An 18,882-nucleotide genomic window follows, 5' to 3' on the forward strand; every position below is an offset into this window, starting at 1 on the left:
CTACGGTCTTTTTGCGCACCTGTAGCCATGCCATTCCCCAGGCTTGAGTCCTGTCTGTTGCACTCTTTATTTCCTGCAGGTCTTTGAAAGTCTTTCTAATCTCACTGCCCTTCCTTGTAGGCAGCACGGCTGTTTAAATAAGACAATTCCCAATTAATTCGCCATAGCCCAAAGAAGAGCTGAATTGAAGAGAGGATGCGGTGGCTTTTCAAAGTGATTATTTGGCATAAATAGCCATGAATTCTCATGGATAGTCTCATGGACAGTAGAGAGAGACGTCTCCACCAGCAGTGGACATCTACCTGTCCTTTCCAGAAAATGGCAATGGTAACATGCAAACTGAAGTTGGACAAACAGGTGAGTGTATGGTTGTTGTGGGGCTTTTTTTAGCTTGAAGATTTCATTGACAAGACACTGAGGTGCTGGAACGTGGCCAAAGAAGAGCAACGAAGCTGGTGAGGGGTCTAGGGCATAAGTCTCATGAGGACTGGCTGAGGGAGCTGGGGTTGTTTAGCCTGAAGAAAAAGAGGCTGAGGGGAGACATTATCGCTCCCTACAACTACCTGAAAGGAGGTTGTAGAGGTGGGAGTTGGTCTCTTCTCCCAGGTAACAAGCGACAGGACAAGATAGGACAAGACACCTCAAGTTGCACCAGGGGAGGTTTAGATTGGATACTAGGGAAAATTTCTTCACCCAAAGGGTTATCAAGCATTGGCACAGGCTGCCTGCGGAACTGGTTGAGTCACCATCCCTGGAGGTATTTAAAAGACGGGTAGATGTGGTGCTGAGGGACATGGTTTAGTGGTGGGCTTGGCAATATTAGGTTTACAGTTGGATTCAATGATCTTTATGGTCTTTTCCAAACTAAAACGTTCTATGATTCTGTGATTCTTGCCTTTTAAAGCTGACTTACACTCATGCTTCCGAGACAAACTCATGAAATTACCAGCTGTTGCTACAATGGTCTTCAAAGCTTCAAGAAACGATTCAAGTCTTCCTATGCAGCAGGGTTTAAGAGGAAAGTGAAATCCATCGCAGTCTCCTATTTCATCAGCTGCTACACAGCCGGCATGAAGAGACTGTATTGTGAAATGTATGTGTCTATGGTCCGGTCCTCTCATTTTCCCCTCTAACTTTGGCCTCATCTCGGCTCTCAACCCCTGCAACAGCTTGGTGACCACCGGCGACCTCGGAACGACGGAAAGCTAAAGGAGGGCCGTTAAGTCTGGTCAAACTGGTGCTGCATCGCCCTCTGCAGACTGGCAGGCAACAGCTGCCACAGGTTGAGGCAAAAGATGCAGAAAAAAAGCAGGGTTGGGCAAAAAATTCCCCTGCCCATACTTTTTCTGGAGGCCAATGCAGTGCAGCGGTTGATGAACACGGCTGGAAAGCCCCATTTTTTTGGGGCCCCATTTTCACTGGACCCACGGTGAAAGACTGTATACGCAGGGCTAAAAATATTACGCATATACTCACAGCACTATTTCATTATCATGGCTCCCACCCCCCGCAAAAATAAAACCAGCGTGAAATGAGGAGACCAGCTTTTCTTTTACGAGAACAAGATGACCACATCAGAACAGCTAAAAATTCCTCCCTCATGGCTTTCTTGTGGGAATCTATAATGAGCTGCCACAGCATGGAGCATCCATATGTGTGCGTGCACACATGCAGGTTGGGGTGAGCATTTGCCTGTGTTTGCTGAGGAGCCCAAAGCTTGGTCAGCCACCTCGCATCTCCCAGCTACATGCTACCAGCATCTGTTTATTGACCTCCCTTTTGTTTTGGTCCTGAGGCATCAGAGAAGCCACAGTGTCGGATTCTCCACAGATGCTTTTGCTCCCCAGTGCTTTATCAGCCCACTGGCTCTTCAGGAATGACACAAGTTTTGCATTTCCTCCCCCTACAAAGCCTTTCTTCAAGTCGCACACAAGCTGGAGGAACAAATGTCTTCCAGCAATGGATCAAACAGGAGTTAAAACAAGGCTCCCAGTGCAACAAATGGAGCTGGGCACATGCTTACCCCTAGCTGTCTGGATTACCGTGGTTGAATTTATGGAATGAATTTGCTGGTAAGCACTGCATGGTCAAGCTAGCCAAAGGTCTGTCGCTGCCCTGAAAATTTTATTGTCTTTAATTGCCATTAAGTGTATGCACAGAGGCATCATGAAAGCAGAGAGGACAGAATGGGAAACTGCTAGAGGGGTAAAAGGAAAAGCTTTCAGCTTATGCTAATAAGCTTAATTTAAGTATCCTTTTGTAAGTTTTCTCTAGGGTTATGTGTGTAAATTTAGTTTTAAAATGAAGTCATCTTAAATGCAGCAACACATCTCAGCTTCTCCAGATCTTGGGACACTAGACCTCCCCTTGCAGGGTCCATGGCAGCCATGCCCACAAGCACAGGGGCAAGGCAGGGACCGCCGTGCTCTTCCTCCCTGGTACAAAGGCCAAAGGAAGGGGACACCCTAAAAAAAGGGGAGATAAAAGTGAGTGACCTCAAAAAGGACATGGGGAAATGGCGATAAAGAAGAAGGCAACACAAGGCAGATGTGTTCTCCCACTCACAGACCTGAGTCTGTGCAAACACCTAAGTGGACATACCTTCCATGCCAGGAGTCTTCCACTGTTTCCGTGGAAAGACATACACACACGATGCATTTCTCACCGGTGTTGTCTCACCAGTGTTCTCTCACTGTTGGCTTTCTCAGCCCCATTTTGCATAGTTTCCCCTGGACTTGTGTGCACCTCAGTGAGTAGGGCAGCCTGGTCCTGCTTTCTGGGGAAAGGGCAATAGATTTTTCCCAAAATGTCTTTTGTTGTCCCCGCAAAGTGAGGGCAGCCAAAGGGACAAGAGGCAGATAGACACTGATAACATCTTGGCATGGCTACCTGGCATGTAAATCTGGTTTTTTGCCAGTGCAGACCACTGTGTAGTGGGTACTTTGCCCAGGGCAGGAGGTCTACAGAAGATCCACGTGACATAAACTGCCCTGAAACCTCTAACAAACACTAGACTTTGTCCTTTGGAGACTCCTGATGTTGGCGGCAGAGCAGGAACAGAGAGCAGCGAAAGGCCAGCTGTGGCTGGATAGAAAATGACACCTTTGCTGTCGGGCTGAATGACAGGCATCTGATTTCAAATTACCTGGTGGACTGGGGGGTGATGCAACCCTCTTGCCAGCGTTCCCTTACTTCCTAACACTAGTGGTCTTCCTGAGAGCATCACACTAAGGACGAAGGGCAGAGACCTCCTTCACTGGTGGCATCACCCCACCCATCCACCTGCCAGGGAGCCTCCTGGCAAGCACTGAAGCCAGAAGCTGATGCCATCCCCAGGCTCGGGCTGGGGTTCAGCAGGTTCCAGGTCAGACCCAGGGGCACAAGGACTGTTCTAGCAACCCCTTTGTGTGTGGACAACCTTGCCTTTCCTGGGAGGGAATGGGGAAGAGGTGCACCCTCTGGCATTCAACTCTCTCTGGGCACTAAGGAAGGTGGGTTTTAGCTCTTTGAGCTCTTCTGGTGGCCCGTTCCCATCTCCTCCAGAAGAAGGATAATCAAGGCAACGAGGGGGAAAACCTCTACTGCTCCCCCTGGGGTGCAGCAAAGACTCTGCCTCCCAGCCCTGTGCCGCCATCTCCTCTGCCAGCGTCGGCAGCCGTGGGAGGGAAAAATGGAGCTGGCCTTCTGCCTCTGGTTCATTTGCAGGCTATTGAAACATTAATTAATCTTCACGCTGTTGAGGATTGGCGGGGGGGGAGAAAGTGGGTTACAAATTAGCATGCGATGCAGCTTGAGCGATGGCAGGGAAATCTTCGGGGAGGGGAAGAGCCCGTGGGGGTTTGGGAGGAGGAGGAGGTGTAGGACCGGAGGCCTTGCTTGCTGCTGAGAGGCAGTTTTTAGGGAGGCACGACCAGGGCTGTTGCCGGGGGACCCTTCCACGGTGTGTGAGCATCCAGTTTGCGCAGGAGCAGGGGCCTGGCCGTGCCCGAGCCCCTGCCGGAGGGGGATCAACCCCCAGGTGAGGTGGCAGGGAAGCAGTAATGTGCTCAGCATCACTCCCTGTCCAGGCGGGACAGGGCTTGCCTGAGGAACGGAGAAACTATTTGCAAACTTCAGCATCTTTATCCACACTTTAGCACTGCGGTGGCCTCATTTTCAAATGGATCCTTCAATGGCAACTACTCCCTTGCTCTGGGCTAAAACCCGGCGAGTGGCTACATGATCAGGGGTAAGGAGTTAAAGCCACCTCTATCATCATCAGGTTTTGTGGGATGTTTTTATCGTCACTGAGCCAGGTACGATCGCGTATGGAGTGCGGCTCCGCGAGCCCCTGAAGAGCCGCCCTGGGAGGAAAAAAAGCCATCACAACCCGAAACTGCTTTTTCTCCCTCTAGCAGGCACCATGTGTACAACAGCAGAGGTTGCGTGGTAACGGCAGCAGGAAGGCGTCAGCCCTGCCCTCCTCGCTCCCCACAGTGCGCCAAGAAGAGCGAGGAGGTACGTATCCGCAGCAGAACCGGGCTCTTAAACTCTCTCAAACTTTCTCTTCTGCTTACCGGGGAGGAGCACGGAGCGATTTTGAAGCCGTGCGTGGCACAAGCTGCTTTGTAGGGAACAGCCGGTTGTGCTGAATTGAACTGTTGTGTGAGCCAGGGGGATGGGGACGGGGTGTGTGTAGGAAGAAGAAACTGTGGGAGACGCCAAGATTTTGGGGGAGGCGGGAGTGGGGGGTGGGGGGTGGAGGTAAGTGACTCAGTAGGTTGCCTAGAAAACTCTCCTTGGCACTTCCAAACCTTTCTTTGCTCTGTCTTGCGAAAGTCTGAATGAGCTTTTACTGGGGCTAAAAGTACTAGGAAACAATAGGGAGACAGGGAGTAGCCGGTAGCCGGAGGAGGAAGCGCGGTGAGCGATGACGAATGCCTTCCAGCCCCAGCCAGGCGCTGGCACCCTCACCCCCGCGGATGATGGGATCCCGCAGATTCCGTGACGGATGTGCTGACAAGCCGCTGGTCACCGGGACTGGGTGGGCGCAGCGGCACAGGGGAAGCCCGGGGAGGGCAACAGTCATCGCAGCAGCAAAACTCCAATGCGCCCATCCTCCATTGCTCTCATGGCTTCGTTTCAAACAGCTTAGAGGAGAGACCTTTGTGCGGGCGAGGTGCAGCTCGTCAACGTGTTGTGCTAATGAGGGAGAGAGAATAGGAGAGAAGGTGCGTCACAGATAGAACTGGTGAAAGGGATGGAGAGGGGGGACATCCCAGGCCCTCCCAGCTTGCTCCTGTACGCAGCCATCAGGGACAACACTGAGGAATGGCTATTTTTGTTGGCATTCCCAGTTCTGACCTCCTCGGGCAAGTACAAGGGGGGGTCCTGTCTCCCCTGGCTGAGACCCCCCCCAAGTTGCCTCTCCCCTGAGTGACCTGCATGCATCCGCATCCCGCTCCGGGTCCCAGCATGGGGCAGGGGTTGCCCTCCCAGCCCCAGTGGGACGGACACCTTCCCATTTAATGTTTGATCCTCCCATCCCTTGCGCATCCCCTTGCTACAGGGAATTCCCCCTCTCCCGTCTTGTTTTCTGCGTATCTGAGTGCTCCTGCTCTGGGGGGAGATGGGGGTGGATGGGAAAAAGGGGCTAGAGGGGAGGGGGGAAAAGGGAAGAAACAGAGGAGGAAAAGAGGGAACTGGGGGAGAAGATGAAAAAGAGGGAAGACACAGAGAAAAGAGGAGGGAAAGGGGAAAAAAAAAGGAGGGCAGAAGGGTGGAAAAGGAACAAAAGAGGGAAGGGGGAAAGAAGGGAGAAAGGGGGGAAGGGAGAGAAAAGCGGGAAGTGGAGAGAGCATGGAAAAAAGAGGGAAGGAAGGGAGAAAGAGGGGAGAAAGGGAAAAAAAGGAGGGAAGAGAGAGGAAAGGGGAGGAGGGAGAAAACAGGGGAAAGAGTGGAAAAGGGAGGAAGAAGAGGGAAGTGGGGAAAGCACAGGGAAAAGAGAAGAAAGGGGAAGGGGAAAAGAGAGGAAAAGGTGGGAAGTGAGGACGACACAGGGAAAAAGCGGGAAGGAAGGGGGAACGGATTAGGAAGAGGGGAGAGGCGGGGGAAAGAAAGGAGGAAGAAGAGAGGGAAAAGGCGTGGGGAGGAGAGGGAAGGCGGGGAGAAGTCAGGACAAAAAAAAAACCAACCAAACGAAAAAAACAAAACAAAAAAAAAACGAAGGAAGAGAAAGGTAAGAGACGGGGGCCGGGGGGGGAAGTGGCAAAAGAGGGCAGGGGAAAAAAAAGTGGGGGGGGGGGGGAGAAAAGGGGAGAGAAAGAGGAAAAGGGGGTGGGAAAGGGGGGAACAGAGCCCGCCCCGGCTCCTCCCCGCCTCGCCCCGGCTCCTCCCCGCGGGGCGGCCGCCCCGCGGGGAGGAGCCGGGGCGAGGCGGGGAGGAGCCGGGGCGGGATCGTGGGGGGACCGGGGAGGGACACGGAGGTGGGACCGGGGAGGGGCCGGCGGCGGCGGCGGCGGCGGCTGCGCGGAGCGGCGGTAGGAGAGCGGCGGGGGCCGGGGGAGGGAGACCCGAGCGAGTTTTGCGGCGTTAGAAAGCGGGGGCGGGGGAGGGGGAGAGGAAGAGGAGGAGGAGATGATGATGATGATGATGATGGCGGCCACGGGCACTTTGCTAGAAGGGTGACGGGGCGAGGAACGGCAGCGATGGCGGGGGGGGGAGCGAGGGTTAGGACCGAGCCTGGTGCCCCGAAACGGGATTCTCCCTCCGCTGGCAGAGGAGCGCAGAGATTTTTTTTTTTTTTTTCTCGGGGGAGGGGGGGGGAGGAAGGAGGGAACCACCTCTTTTTTTGATCCGAGGGATTTAAAACAGGGAAAACCAAAAAACAGAGCGAGCCAAAAAAAAAAAAAAAAGGGAGGCGTTTGCTGAATTATGTAATTGGCGTCCTTTTGCGCTGTTCTCTCGCTTATTTCCACTGGTTTTGGGTCAGGGCTGATTTTTAACGCGTGGGGCCAACCCACTGAGGACGTGGCCCCTGACTTCCAGCAGCGCTTTGCTGTGATTTTGGAAGTGGAAAGGCCAAGTGCGTACATGAGCTCTGCCGACGCTCTACTCAGTTTCCTTCGTGTGTTTTTAAGAGCATATACTCGGGACCATCCCTCCTCTCTTGGCACTTCCTCTCCCCATGTGGATGAGGGATTTCTTGTGGATGAAACCTGACCTGTGCCCTCATACCAGCTCACCTTTGTGAAAAGCCTAGTTTGGGATACCTTTGATTTTATGGGCCTACAGGAAAGACGGGGAGGGACTCTTTATCAGGGAGTGGAGCCATAGGACGAGGGGTAACAGTTTTAAACTGAAAGAGGGTAGATTTAGATCAGCTATTAGGAAGAAATTCTTTACTGTGAGGGTGGTGAGACACTGGAACAGGCTGCCCAGAGAAGTTGTGGCTGCCCCATCCCTGGAAGTGTTCAAGGCCAGGCTGGATGGGGCTTTGATCAGCCTGGTCTAGTGGGAGGTGTCCCTGGTCATGGGCAGCGGGGTTGGAACTAGATGATCTTTAAGGTCCCTTCCAGCCCAAACCATTCTACAATTCTATAAGGAGGTAACTGAGATGGGAGAGGACAGTGATGAACTGCAGTCAGTAACGCCTGGTGGTTTGGTTTTTTTTACTGTTCACATTCCAATGTGATAGGTCAAGAGATTTTTTTAAGTATTTTTTTTTAACAAATACCGTGTAGTCTGAGTCATGTTAGCAAAGCCAAAACACTGAGACTGCATTTTGTCACCTACTGGAGCACCGCCTTTAATACTGTTCCTTGTAGACTCAGCATAGAGCTCAACTACTGGCTTTGGCATATTTTTGTGCATGTTTATCTGGAGCTGCTCTACACGGTGCTGTGTTTACATTGGTTCAGAAATGCAGTTTGACTGCAGAGCAAAAAAAAATTCCTGCTTACCAGCTTCTCTGTACGTGGACTTGCCCAACCAGAGTGACCTTTCGAAGCCTGGATATCAAATCGTGGAGGAACGCTTCTCCCATCCGCCTACATTCCACCTCTCACATAGGGCCGCATGGCCAGCAGGATTTTTAATCGAGTCCAGTCAGTTCTCGTGCTCATCTTCCTCATTCACCTTCATTCTCTCAAAGATACCCTAATTTTAAGTATAGCTGGAGGTCCCACAATCAATCAGGTGTGCCACACTGGTAATTCTCAGCCGCTGTGTGTCCCAGTAGTGCGACAGTGAGAGAGTGGCACCAGTGCCTCTAAAAAGCTCATTCTGGTTAAGCTCCCTTGGAGAGGGAAGGGGAGCATCTTACTCTCGTACAAGATAACAAGCTGTTGCCATATCTCTCCAGGATCCGTGTGCTTTTGCCCCTTGGACGAGGGCCTTACTGAGTCCCAGACGAAACTGCTCCAACACTGCTGCCTCGTACTGGTGCTTGCAGCGGGCTGGTGTTGGAAAAGCACAATCTGTCCTCTTTGCACAGTGTAACTCATGGCTGAGAGCCGTGAGGGTTGAAGAGGATTGTTGCTTCTCAGTCAATGACAAAAATAACAGTTTTAAATTTTTTTTTCAATTTTCAGGTCTTATCTCAACTGTCAAAATGGAGCTTGACATCCAGTGTGAGGAGATGAGCCCATCTAGATGGGCTGAACTTCTGTCCACCATGAAATCCTGCAAAACCATCAGGTAGTAACTAGTTGCGTATCACCTCTGCTAAGTAAGAGCTGTTGTGTTTCTCTCCTGTGTTTTTGAGCTGCAGAACTGTTGACCCGTGACTTAGAAATTGCACAGTAACAGGAATGATTCTACCTATTTTTACCCAGAAAGCTAATTTAAAGGGGGACACCCACCCCACACCCTCTTGCAAAGTTTTTTCAACTATGCATAGCATCCTTTGGTATGAAGTGATGCTGCCCTTGTTCTATGGCACGCCACAGAGCTCAGCTAGGTAATGTGGTTATTTCAACATTTGACCGCTGTTTTGGTAATTCTGTCTTTCTCCCTCAAGAGAGGGAAGACATCTCTCTGTGCTCATTAGGTTGCACGCTCTCTGGGCTGCAGGTCGGATGCTGTCAAATAACTGCTAGTTAATAGTCACACACAAGCCACATGCCATCAGTTTTTAATTCTTCACGTGGCCTTCCAAAGTACTTGCCTTGCGGGTTGAGCAAACCCGCGTGAGAGCCATCTCCTGGAGTGTAAGCTGTAGGACAGGGTTCAGGAGACTTGCTTCTGCACTCTTTCCCCTCTTCTGGCTGGGAATTCACACCCCATGGGCTGGTATCGTCCTGCTTGGGCTGGAGAGGATGGGCCACATCAAGCCAGCGGTGACTTGGAGGAGGTCAGGCACGTTGAAGGGGACTTGCTTTTGTTTTGCAAAGGAGCTTTTTGCAGGTAAGCTTCATGGGCCTGACCTTGACTTCCCAAGGTCTGCCTTGAGTGGCAGAAGGCAGAAGGATGGTTGTCTCCTGGGCAAAGGCTGGGCTGTTCAAAACATAGTGGATGAGAGTGGCTGCGGCAGGGATTGTTTATTGGTGTTGAACATGATCCCATTAGGAGCCAAGTCTTCTTGCCAGAGGGAGGGAAGGAGAAGTGTACTAGAGCCTCAGTTTTCATAGTGTTGTCAAAGGAGAAATGGCCAAGCAACTTTTGGCAGTCCTGGCTGTGGCTGTGCCTGGGGCTGTAGGGTTCTTCATGACACTTTCCTTTTGCCCCATGTCTTTTCTGCCTCCCTGTGCACCTCCCTGCCTGTCCTGGGCTCCTGATCCCTTCCTTGGCTCTCCTTCTAATTCAGCTCCCCACCCCCGTCAATTTAGCAACAACTAGAAAAATGTTGATGTCCAGTGGGAGAAGCCACTGCCACCCTGGGAACTCACAGTTCCTGTGCTGAGAGTCACGCCAGAGAGAGACGGTGCAGAGCAGCGTGAGTCACCTACACGAGACCAAACTGCTGATGGGTGTCTCTGGCGCTGGCTGAAGGCCCAGCTTGGCTGGTCTCAGTGGAGAACCAGTCTGACAGCCTGTAAGCTGGCCTCGGGTTAGACATGGCTTCACACACCAGGTAGTTTGTCGATATCAACGCTTAAATGCAGGTGCATCCTCCAGCTGAAGCCATGCCAAGGGGGGATGACTTGGAGTCACTGCCCTCTTCTGTGCAGCACGGAGGAGGTCCATGGCTTGGGGAACTGCTGTCGCAGCCTCTCCTGTGCCACAGCCCTGCAGAGGCAGCACGACCTGGTTTGGGCCACGTATCACCCAGGAGGCCACGCGTGTACTTACAAAGGCATCCCAGGGGCTGTAGAGGAGTAAATCACCCACTAAGCCTTCACGGGGAATGCGGCTCCAGCCAGGGAGAACAGAGCAACCCTGAGGACTAAAGTGCTCCTTCTCTCCTCCTCTTTCAGGCTGGATGACTGCAATCTCTCCAGCAGTAACTGCGAGGATCTCTCCTCCATCATCAATATGAATCCGTCCCTCACCGAGCTGAAGCTGAACAACAATGAACTGGGAGATGCAGGCATTGAATACCTGTGTAAAGGGTTGCTGATGCCAAGCTGTAGCCTACAGAAGTTATGGTAAAGCCCCGTTGATTGTCGTACTCTAACATGCTTGCAAGTCTACTGCAGGTGAAGCCATGAGGCAAACTCGTACGTGATGGTGGTAAGAGCCGTGCTGATGCATCTCAGCAGTTACCTGGGTCAGATGGTTGGAAAACCCCAGTAGTTTTTATCTAAGTGGTATATTTATTGGAAGACTCCAGGTCATCACTCGGTCTTCCTTTGTCTTCCAGCACTGAGGGAAGGACAGGTAGGGTTTTCCCAGCCAAATGCATTTTTTCAGAGGGCTCTTCTGCCAGTTTTAAGCACAGCACTTACCGTCTGGTCCGGTTTGCTTGCTCCTTTCTCTAGGAGACAAGCAAAAGGGTGTTCTCATGAGCCTTGGCTGTCAGTCTTTTTGCACTCTACCAGACTGGCTCTGCCTCAAGCCTTGTCTTCTCAGTTGGGCAGGGCCAGCTTGATTCAAGACAGCATGTTTTGCAGAGGCACCAGCACCACATTCTAGCATTAGTGGGCTTCCCTCAGCAGCCATGGTGCAGGAGTCGTAGTCAAAGTCAGTGGCTCCTGACGCTGCTCCTCGGTGACCCTCAAAGAGATGCTGCCTTGTTTGATCAGCATCTCTTCTGCAGGGTACTGGAGTCCCCCAGCTCCTGAGGTGGGTGTAGGATCTTCATGATGCTACCTTGTAAAAATCCTTTGCCTTTTAGATCAGATATGCCTACTTCAAAGTCCTTGTGCCCCCTGCAATGAGGACTCACCGACAAATAGAGGAAAAGTTGACTGTAAAGCTAATCAAACTGTAATTCTCTGATGGGACTTCAAGAAATAACTGTGATACTCTGTACTGGAAGACTAACACAAGTAATTTTTCAGAGAGTTTGTCCTAAGCTTCAAACTTTTCCAGATGCTCAAGTAACAGCCTGGATTAGGCTGTTTCAGTTCTGTAGGAACATAATTGTTCGTTTTGGGGATTCTGGTAAGGTGCCTTAGGGAATAAAAGACCAGCCAAACCCAAGCCAAACTTAGTATCACCATGCACACCACCTCTCTCTTGCTGGAAAGTCTCGTCTGATAACTCCCAATAGCAATATCAGCATGGTTCCTACGCTGCTACTCCCAGCCTGACTGCTGAAGGATCAGCTTCATGGATCCTTCTTGTAGTATACCATTAAATTTCTAAATGATATTGAGGGATTTTAAGCCAAGTCGGATGAGATTTTTACTTTTAGCTACTGTGGATTCACATTTCCAGAGGGGGGCAAGAAATCATAAGATGCTGTTGCTTTAGCCGTGGGATAAGCTTCATGATGATTAGAACACTTCTATAAAACAGTTGCGGTGCTACTTAATGTATGATGGATCCTTCTTCTGCTAGAGGCGCTGTATGAGCGATTACACTGAAGGAAGGACGGGAGCTATTGTTTGTGCTACAGGTATAATCGTAGCTGATAAAATATTTTGGCACGCCTGTAAAGTAGCAGTACTGACCTGGACGTGCTGCTTTCTAGGGGGTTACGCACTGTCAGTGCCATGGTGTCCTTTCCAAGCTCAAACCTCAGCAATTGCATCTCTCTGAGGAGAGCCTCTGTAATTTTGGGGGTGCGTTTCCCTCACCCTGGTTACCTCTCCCCTTCAGGCTGCAAAACTGCAATCTGACGAGTGCCAGCTGTGAGACTCTCCGCTCCGTCCTCAGCGCACAGCCGTCCCTGACAGAGCTGCACGTGGGTGATAACAAACTGGGAACTGCTGGAGTGAAGGTGCTGTGTCAAGGGATGATGAACCCCAACTGTAAGCTGCAGAAGCTGCAGTAAGTAGTCCCTGGGGGTTTTTTGGTCATCAGACAGGTCGTGCTTGTCTTTCCCTTGAGACCAGCAGGAATTTTGTTGCCAGGTGTGGATTTCTTCATGTTTTATCTGAAATTGTGTCGTGCTTATTCATGCTGGTAGGTCTCATGGGTTTGTAAGAGCTGGGTATATATTCCCATAGGCTTTGTTTAGCCCTCCTGGCAGTGGTGGTTGTTGGTGCAGGACCTCTCAGGTGCCCAGGGAAAATCTGATTCCGATGCACTTGGTCCTTGTTTTACAGCTGAGAGGGATACAGGTCTATCCACAGCCCCCAGCTCCTCCCGGGAAGGCTCGGTGGCGAGACTGACTGCATGATGTGTTGCAATGCAAAACTCAGTCCTGTGTTCTAAGGCAGCCTGTGCCTTGGTTTAACAGAGGACTAGTGTAAAAATGGGGTGGGTAATTAGTCTTGCTAGGGTCCCCTGGGGTTTAGTTTAAGAATTAACGCTTCCTGAGATTATCAGGGAGATGCTGTTAAAAACTCATATGATTATCTTTGTTTTCATGCATTGCCTTGTCTCAATTCACCTTGGCATGTTTTCTGACCTGGCTAGCACACACTTTTGCCACAGCTGATGCTTGCGGGTGGTGGGACGTGGTGAAGATGGTTGTTTTTCCCTTGCACTTCTTTTCTTCTCGCAGGCTGGAGTATTGTGAACTCACAGCTGACATTGTGGAAGCTCTCAATGCCGCTCTGCAAAGCAAGCCCACCCTGAAGGAGCTCAGCCTGAGTAACAACACGCTGGGGGATACAGCTGTAAAGCAGCTGTGCCGGGGACTGGTGGAGGCAAGCTGCAACCTAGAGCTATTACAGTAAGGAAGAGCCGGTTATCGCTAACTTCAACTAGTCCTGCTGCTAGTCATACCATCCATAAGACACGAAAAATTATTGTCAGGAACGCGTGACATTTAGGCCAGATTTTTTTGCCAGCTCAGATTTCTGTAACTGGAAACTGCAAGCACATGTCGGGGGCTTTCGGTTTTGTGGTTTTTTGACCTTTTTTTTTAGCAGGTGGTTCTGAGCTCACTCTTACGCCCCTTGGTGCAGTGTGAGCGTGTACCCCAGGTTAAACCTGCAATTACAAGGGGAGACTGCTCACCAGTATCTGAGAGCAGAAGAGCAATCACCCTCAATGGCTGCAGTTCTTACCCCTGAATTACCAGCCAGCTGAGCATATTTATTCAGATCCCTTTTTTGCTTCAAAACAGAGATGCTGGATTTGTCCTCATATCTGGGATAAAGCCCCTGAAGGGGTTTAGGGGAGAAGCGCACCTTGTTTTATCTTGCCCCTGTGCTTCAGCAGGGGTTGGCTGCCAGGGACTCACTGTGCAATACAGCCAAAAGTTGCTCTTAAAAGGGACAGTCAATATAAAGGGGGATTTTGGCAAAAACGATCCTTGGATTAATGGATGTGAATGGGTGGATCAGAGCAAAAATGCCCTGCAGCCTCCTGGGGTGCAGGAGCCGTGTGTTGCCTGACCCAGAGCCCATGTAGGATACCTGTACCATCTCTGAGCCTTGCAGGGTCTAAGCAACGCCCAGCTGAGCTGCACTGGTTTGCAGCAAGGAACCAGCCCAGAGCCCCTTCTCAGTCTGAACCGGGGGCGTTGGGGTGTATCTAACACAGCAGGTCTGGGGCAGCAACTCCAACTGTGCTTCTTTCTGCAGCCTGGAGAACTGTGGCATAACCAGCGATAGCTGTCGGGAAATCAGCGCTGTTCTCAGTAACAAGTCATCGCTGCTAGATCTCTCCGTGGGGGATAACAAGATCGGGGACTCTGGTCTGGCTCTGCTGTGCCAAGGACTGATGCATCCTAACTGCAAAATCCAGAAGCTATGGTAAGGGTAGGCAGAGGGTTACTTAAATCCGGTCCTTCTTGCAGCGTGTGAGCTATCTGCGTTGTGCTGCTGGTTTGCTCCTACGTGGAAAGTTTCTCAGTGACACCCCCTAGTGAAACAAGAATGTCTCTGCTGCAAATTAGCTGCTTCTCAAAACTGGGTGGAGGACACCATGAACGAGCAGGACTGCACTGGAATCGCTTAGATCAAATTCTGGGAAGAGGCTGGATGGAAATCTGTGATGGCGTTGGCTTGCCTTCCTGTTGAGTTATCTGTCTACTAGAATTGCATGTTCCTATTTCTTTTTTGTGTTACAAGCAGAGCTTTTGGTGCAACGGATGGAAAGTCAGGAGAAAGCTGTGTGGTGTGATGCATGAACGGGTTTTGTAAAGGGTAGAAGAAAATGAGATGATGTAACCAGAAATTCAGAATGCTGAAATAGGACTTTGCTTTCTAATCTAAGTGGTTCTTGGGGGAAAATAATATTTGTTCTTCCCCGCAGGTTATGGGACTGTGATCTCACAAGTGCTAGCTGTAAAGATCTCTCCAGACTCATCAGTACAAAAGAGACCCTCACAGAGATCAGTCTGATAGACAATAACCTGAGAGACTCAGGGATGGAAATGCTGTGTCAGGCGCTCAAGGATCCCAGATCTAAACTCCAGGAGCTATGGTGAGCCGCCGTCAAGTTACGCGTACCCACTGCCTTCCTTGGAGACCTCACTGAAGAAGAAAGATGTAGTTGAAGTAGTGTCCACCAGGTAGATCCTGAGTTGCAATGGTTCCACGAACAGCTCGTGCCAGTTGTCACCTAAAGGTTTTAGACTTAGAGAGCCAAAGGGATTTGTATTTCTAAACTTGTAGACGCTTTGAAGATCCACCCCACAGTCATCCTGTTATAAGCAATAGGAGACCAAGCATCACTTGCAGAGCTTCTGTCTAATGTATTTTATTGTGTAACAAATGGCAGCTAAGAGACTTTTGAAGTTTGAAAGGCCTCGTGTAATAGCAAAATGAGTGCTGTGATCAGCTATCTCAGGTTCCCCACTGGGTCCAAGCTCTCTCATTGGCGAGCCAAAAGAAGGCTTTAATGACATAAACCATTCTCAGCATCCTCTCTGCTGACAGCGTCACCTTTTAGGCTCAGATGGTCTGGTATCGTGTGGCCGTGAGAGGAAAACTGTTTTTTCACCCAGAACTTGAACAAGCAGCACTTGAACTTTCCTACATCACAAGTTCAGCACCTGCCCCCAGCTGGGTTCTTCCCCTGCCCCATCGGCATGGGAGTTGATGAGGTGCCTCACGAGTGCACGGTGGAGCTGAGAGTGACTGTGGGAGCAGCACGCTTTGTCTCTGATTATTCTTGTGCTTTACGGGCAGGTGCCTTTCCGAGGTGCACGCTCCAAGACAGACATCCCGAATATAAAGAGTGGGAGAGGTGCTGCTTAGAAAGGATTGAGCGGATGAGGGGTTAACAGGAGTACAGTGGTTGCGGGAAGGCTTTGGTTCCTCTGTTCCCACAGTCCGGGCTCCCGTGCAGCGAATGTGAAGAAGCGAACAGCACCTGATACTCTCTAGATCCCCCCACTCTAGATCTCATGTCACTTTTGCCTTGCAGGGTTAGGGAGTGCGGGCTCACAACTGCTTGCTGCAAGGCCGTCAGCTCCGCTCTCAGTGTGAACAAGAATTTGAAAGTACTGCACATCGGCGAGAACAAGTTGGGAGATGCAGGTGTTGAACTCATGTGTGAAGGGCTGCTGCACCCCAACTGCAACATCCAGTCCCTGTGGTAAGCTGCACTCTCCGAAGGCGTCTTCTCTCTTGCTGTGTTACCCTTCCAGGAACGGCGTGCAGAGAGAGGGAGATAGCAATAGATGGTAGCATGGTAATTTTTTTGCTCACATGAAACAATTCACACCACAAACGGATGTTTAACTAGTCCACTAGCAAGTAGGTGTAAGCCACAAGTGCTTCCATGTATCCTGCCACTCATGGTGTCTTACAAGTACAGGCTGTCACCTGTGCGAGGGTGCGTTCATAGCCGCCCACAGGCACTCTCCTGGGTGCAGAACTGAAAGTTCATGGCACAGCATACCTTCAGGATCGAAAGCAGTGTGGGGAGGCTGGAGGGATCATGCTTTATTCTGCGAGGAGCCAGCTCACTGTAGAGCTTCCCATACCCTTCTCTGAGATGGGACTCTTAGATGGAGACAGTGCTGGTCCAGGTCTGGTGTGCTAATTCCTGTGCCTGCCAATCGCAGTGCAAAACCTGCCTGAATTCACCAGTTGCCTCCTTTCCATGGTCTCTACAGATGCCAGTGCAAGTGCTGGGCCAGCCTCACCAGTAGGAGCAGGAGGCCAGCTAGAGCATCACTTCCAGCCCTGTGGTGGGACTCATCTTCCCCATCTGCCCGTGCCCTTCCCAGGCGGGCACCAAGCTCTGGACTGGTGTGGCTGCAGTCTGCGTGATGCTCAGGGCATCGTGCTTGTCTCCTCCATGCCATTTGACAAAAGCCGGAGCTGTGCTCCGATGCCCCCAATGCTCACAGTGAATGAGCTGAGCAGATGAGTTGTGGGAGACATCAGTAAGACTTGAAGTCTCTGCCCAGAAGGATGTATTTGCTAACCAGTTGAAGCTTGGCTCTCAGCTGAGAGGCCTCAGTTGCCCTTTTTAGATAGATGGTTACAAGTTTCAAGTAAGAAACTTTAGAGATGATTTATGATCAGTTTAAACCAAAGAGAAGGTTATGTGTGATGTTGAAGTGGGAATATCTTCTTACGGTCCCTTCTCCACCCATAGCCACAAACCATAAAGCTTTAGGAAGGACTTTTAGGTGCTCAGCAGTCAGCAGAAGGATGGCTGTCTCTGTGAGAAGACCACAGACCATCCCCTGCTGATATCTCAGACATGCCGGCCTAGCAGGGATCTCTGGTCCATGCTAGGCATGTCCGCACCTGCTGTCCGAGTGTGGGCTGGTGGGCTGGTCTCTGGAGCTATCACTGACCGCACTGGCCTCTCCATCCTCTCCCCACAGGCTGGGTAACTGCGATATCACGGCAGCCTGCTGTGCAAGCCTCGCCACCGTCATGGTCACCAAGCAGTGCCTTACCGAGCTGGACCTGAGCTACAACTCTCTGGAAGATGAAGGCATCAGGAAGATCTGTGAAGCCTTGAGGAATCCCAGCTGCAACCTGCAGCAGTTAATGTGAGAGATGTTTCTGGTCCTGATTGCATTCCTCCTGGGAGGCGGTGAGCTCCAGTGAGCTTGGGGGGCTGTGGGGAGGGGGCCGTGAGCACCAGCTCTCTAGGAATTGCACCTGAAGGTAACTGGTCACCCAGGGGGGTTCAAATGCCATCCGCATGTTGCAAAACACTCCTTGTCCCTTCCAAGCAATGTCACCACAGTGCATTGATCTGCTTTGGTCCATAGGGCCCAAGAACAAGGAGATGGTGTGCTGAGGAGGGAGTAATAGGGTTTTATATGTTGTAAGGCACATTTCTGGCTGTTGTGCCAGACTCTCCAACCTAGATGGGGCCCTTCCTGTTATATGATCTTCCCATACCGGCGATTTGTGCATCTTTCTCTTTCCTTAATGGGAGGATGCTCACTAATCCAGCTTTCCTTTTTGTTTGGGTGTAGTTTGTATGATATTTTCTGGAGTTCTGAAGTGGATGATGAACTGAGAGCCCTAGAAGAGTCAAAGCCTGAAGTGAAGATCATTTCATGAGTGGTGACTGCCTGCAGAGCAACGTCAAAACAACGTCCTTTTCTTAATCTGAACTGTTTAATACATAAAGCTAATTAACTTAATAGAGAACTTGCTTTGTACCAAAAACGTTTGTGGATTCCCTGAGTGGGTGTCCGGGGAGCTGATCAACCTTCGGTGCATCTGTGGATGTACTAACTCTGAGGCTTGTGAAAACGTTGTACATTTTCACTGCAGCATTACTATCCTTGAAATAAACAGATACTGGGCATCTTCTAGAAGTGGGTCTTTACCCTTTAGGAGCTCTTTAATCCTATAATCCCTTCTAACGCGTTAGTCAGGCTTTAAAGAGAGCTCTTTTCCAAAGGCAGGAGGAGAACTACCTACTGTATTATTACGGGGTGGTGCTTTCACCAGGTTTCTGGGGAAGGCTTTCCAAAAAAACAAATTATTTTTTTTTTAAATCTACAATGGAGCTCTCCCCTGCCTTTCCCTAGAAGAGATCTTGGAGAAGCAGGGGTGGCCAAGGCACTAGAGAAGAAAGGAAGGAAGGAGTGGCTGTTCAGCAACGTAACTTCAAAATTGGTGTCCCTTGAAAAGTGATTTTCCTACAAACAAAAGATGCTGTGTGCATTTCTGCTAGTACAGGAAATGATTAAATGGTTTGATATGTTTGCTCTGGCAAGAGTGGTTCTACAGGAACTTTAATAAAGTCTGTTTGCAAATAAATGCTTTGTTTTTCTACTTGTAAAAAGAAAAAATAAGATATATCTGTATATTTCTCCTTTAAGACCATCCTTCTATAGTTCTCCTTTAAGACCAGTCCATCACTTCTGAACTACAATACTACTCATACCATGTTTTATATGTTTGCTCTTGGTAAGTTCCTAGCTGAAGCATATCAGGAGAAGATCTTAGTCAAGGCCTTATGTGGAGGGCAAGC

At 50.4% G+C, this 18,882-nt stretch overlaps 1 protein-coding gene across 2 annotated transcripts; it reads left to right on the forward strand.

The window, feature by feature from the left end:
• Positions 1-4,256: 4,256 nt before the first annotated feature.
• Positions 4,257-18,668, forward strand: RNH1 (ribonuclease/angiogenin inhibitor 1). Of its 2 annotated transcripts, XM_054200501.1 has the most exons (11): positions 4,257-4,295; positions 4,395-4,497; positions 8,571-8,676; positions 10,395-10,565; positions 12,184-12,354; positions 13,034-13,204; positions 14,061-14,231; positions 14,734-14,904; positions 15,850-16,020; positions 17,267-17,437; positions 17,873-18,668. In XM_054200501.1, the coding sequence occupies exons 1-11, from the start codon at positions 4,272-4,274 to the stop codon at positions 17,958-17,960; spliced, it is 1,518 nt and encodes a 505-aa protein (XP_054056476.1). In that variant the 5' UTR covers positions 4,257-4,271; the 3' UTR covers positions 17,961-18,668. The 2 variants fall into 2 exon arrangements, with proteins under 2 accessions (XP_054056476.1, XP_054056477.1); XM_054200502.1 differs by lacking the exons at positions 4,257-4,295; positions 4,395-4,497 and adding an exon at positions 6,441-6,518.
• Positions 18,669-18,882: the final 214 nt, after the last annotated feature.

Source organism: Rissa tridactyla, chromosome 4 (assembly GCF_028500815.1).
Source record: "Rissa tridactyla isolate bRisTri1 chromosome 4, bRisTri1.patW.cur.20221130, whole genome shotgun sequence".
NCBI classification, from domain to species: Eukaryota; Metazoa; Chordata; class Aves; order Charadriiformes; family Laridae; genus Rissa; species Rissa tridactyla.

Excerpts from the sequence above, each read along its gene's own strand:
- RNH1 (XM_054200501.1), top strand. The coding sequence starts at position 4,272 with ATGTTTTTATCGTCACTGAGCCAG. Across the intron at positions 4,498-8,570 it reads GCGCCAAGAAGAGCGAGGAG|GTCTTATCTCAACTGTCAAA; the intron begins GTACGTATCCGC and ends TTCAATTTTCAG. Across the intron at positions 13,205-14,060 it reads TGCAACCTAGAGCTATTACA|CCTGGAGAACTGTGGCATAA; the intron begins GTAAGGAAGAGC and ends TTCTTTCTGCAG.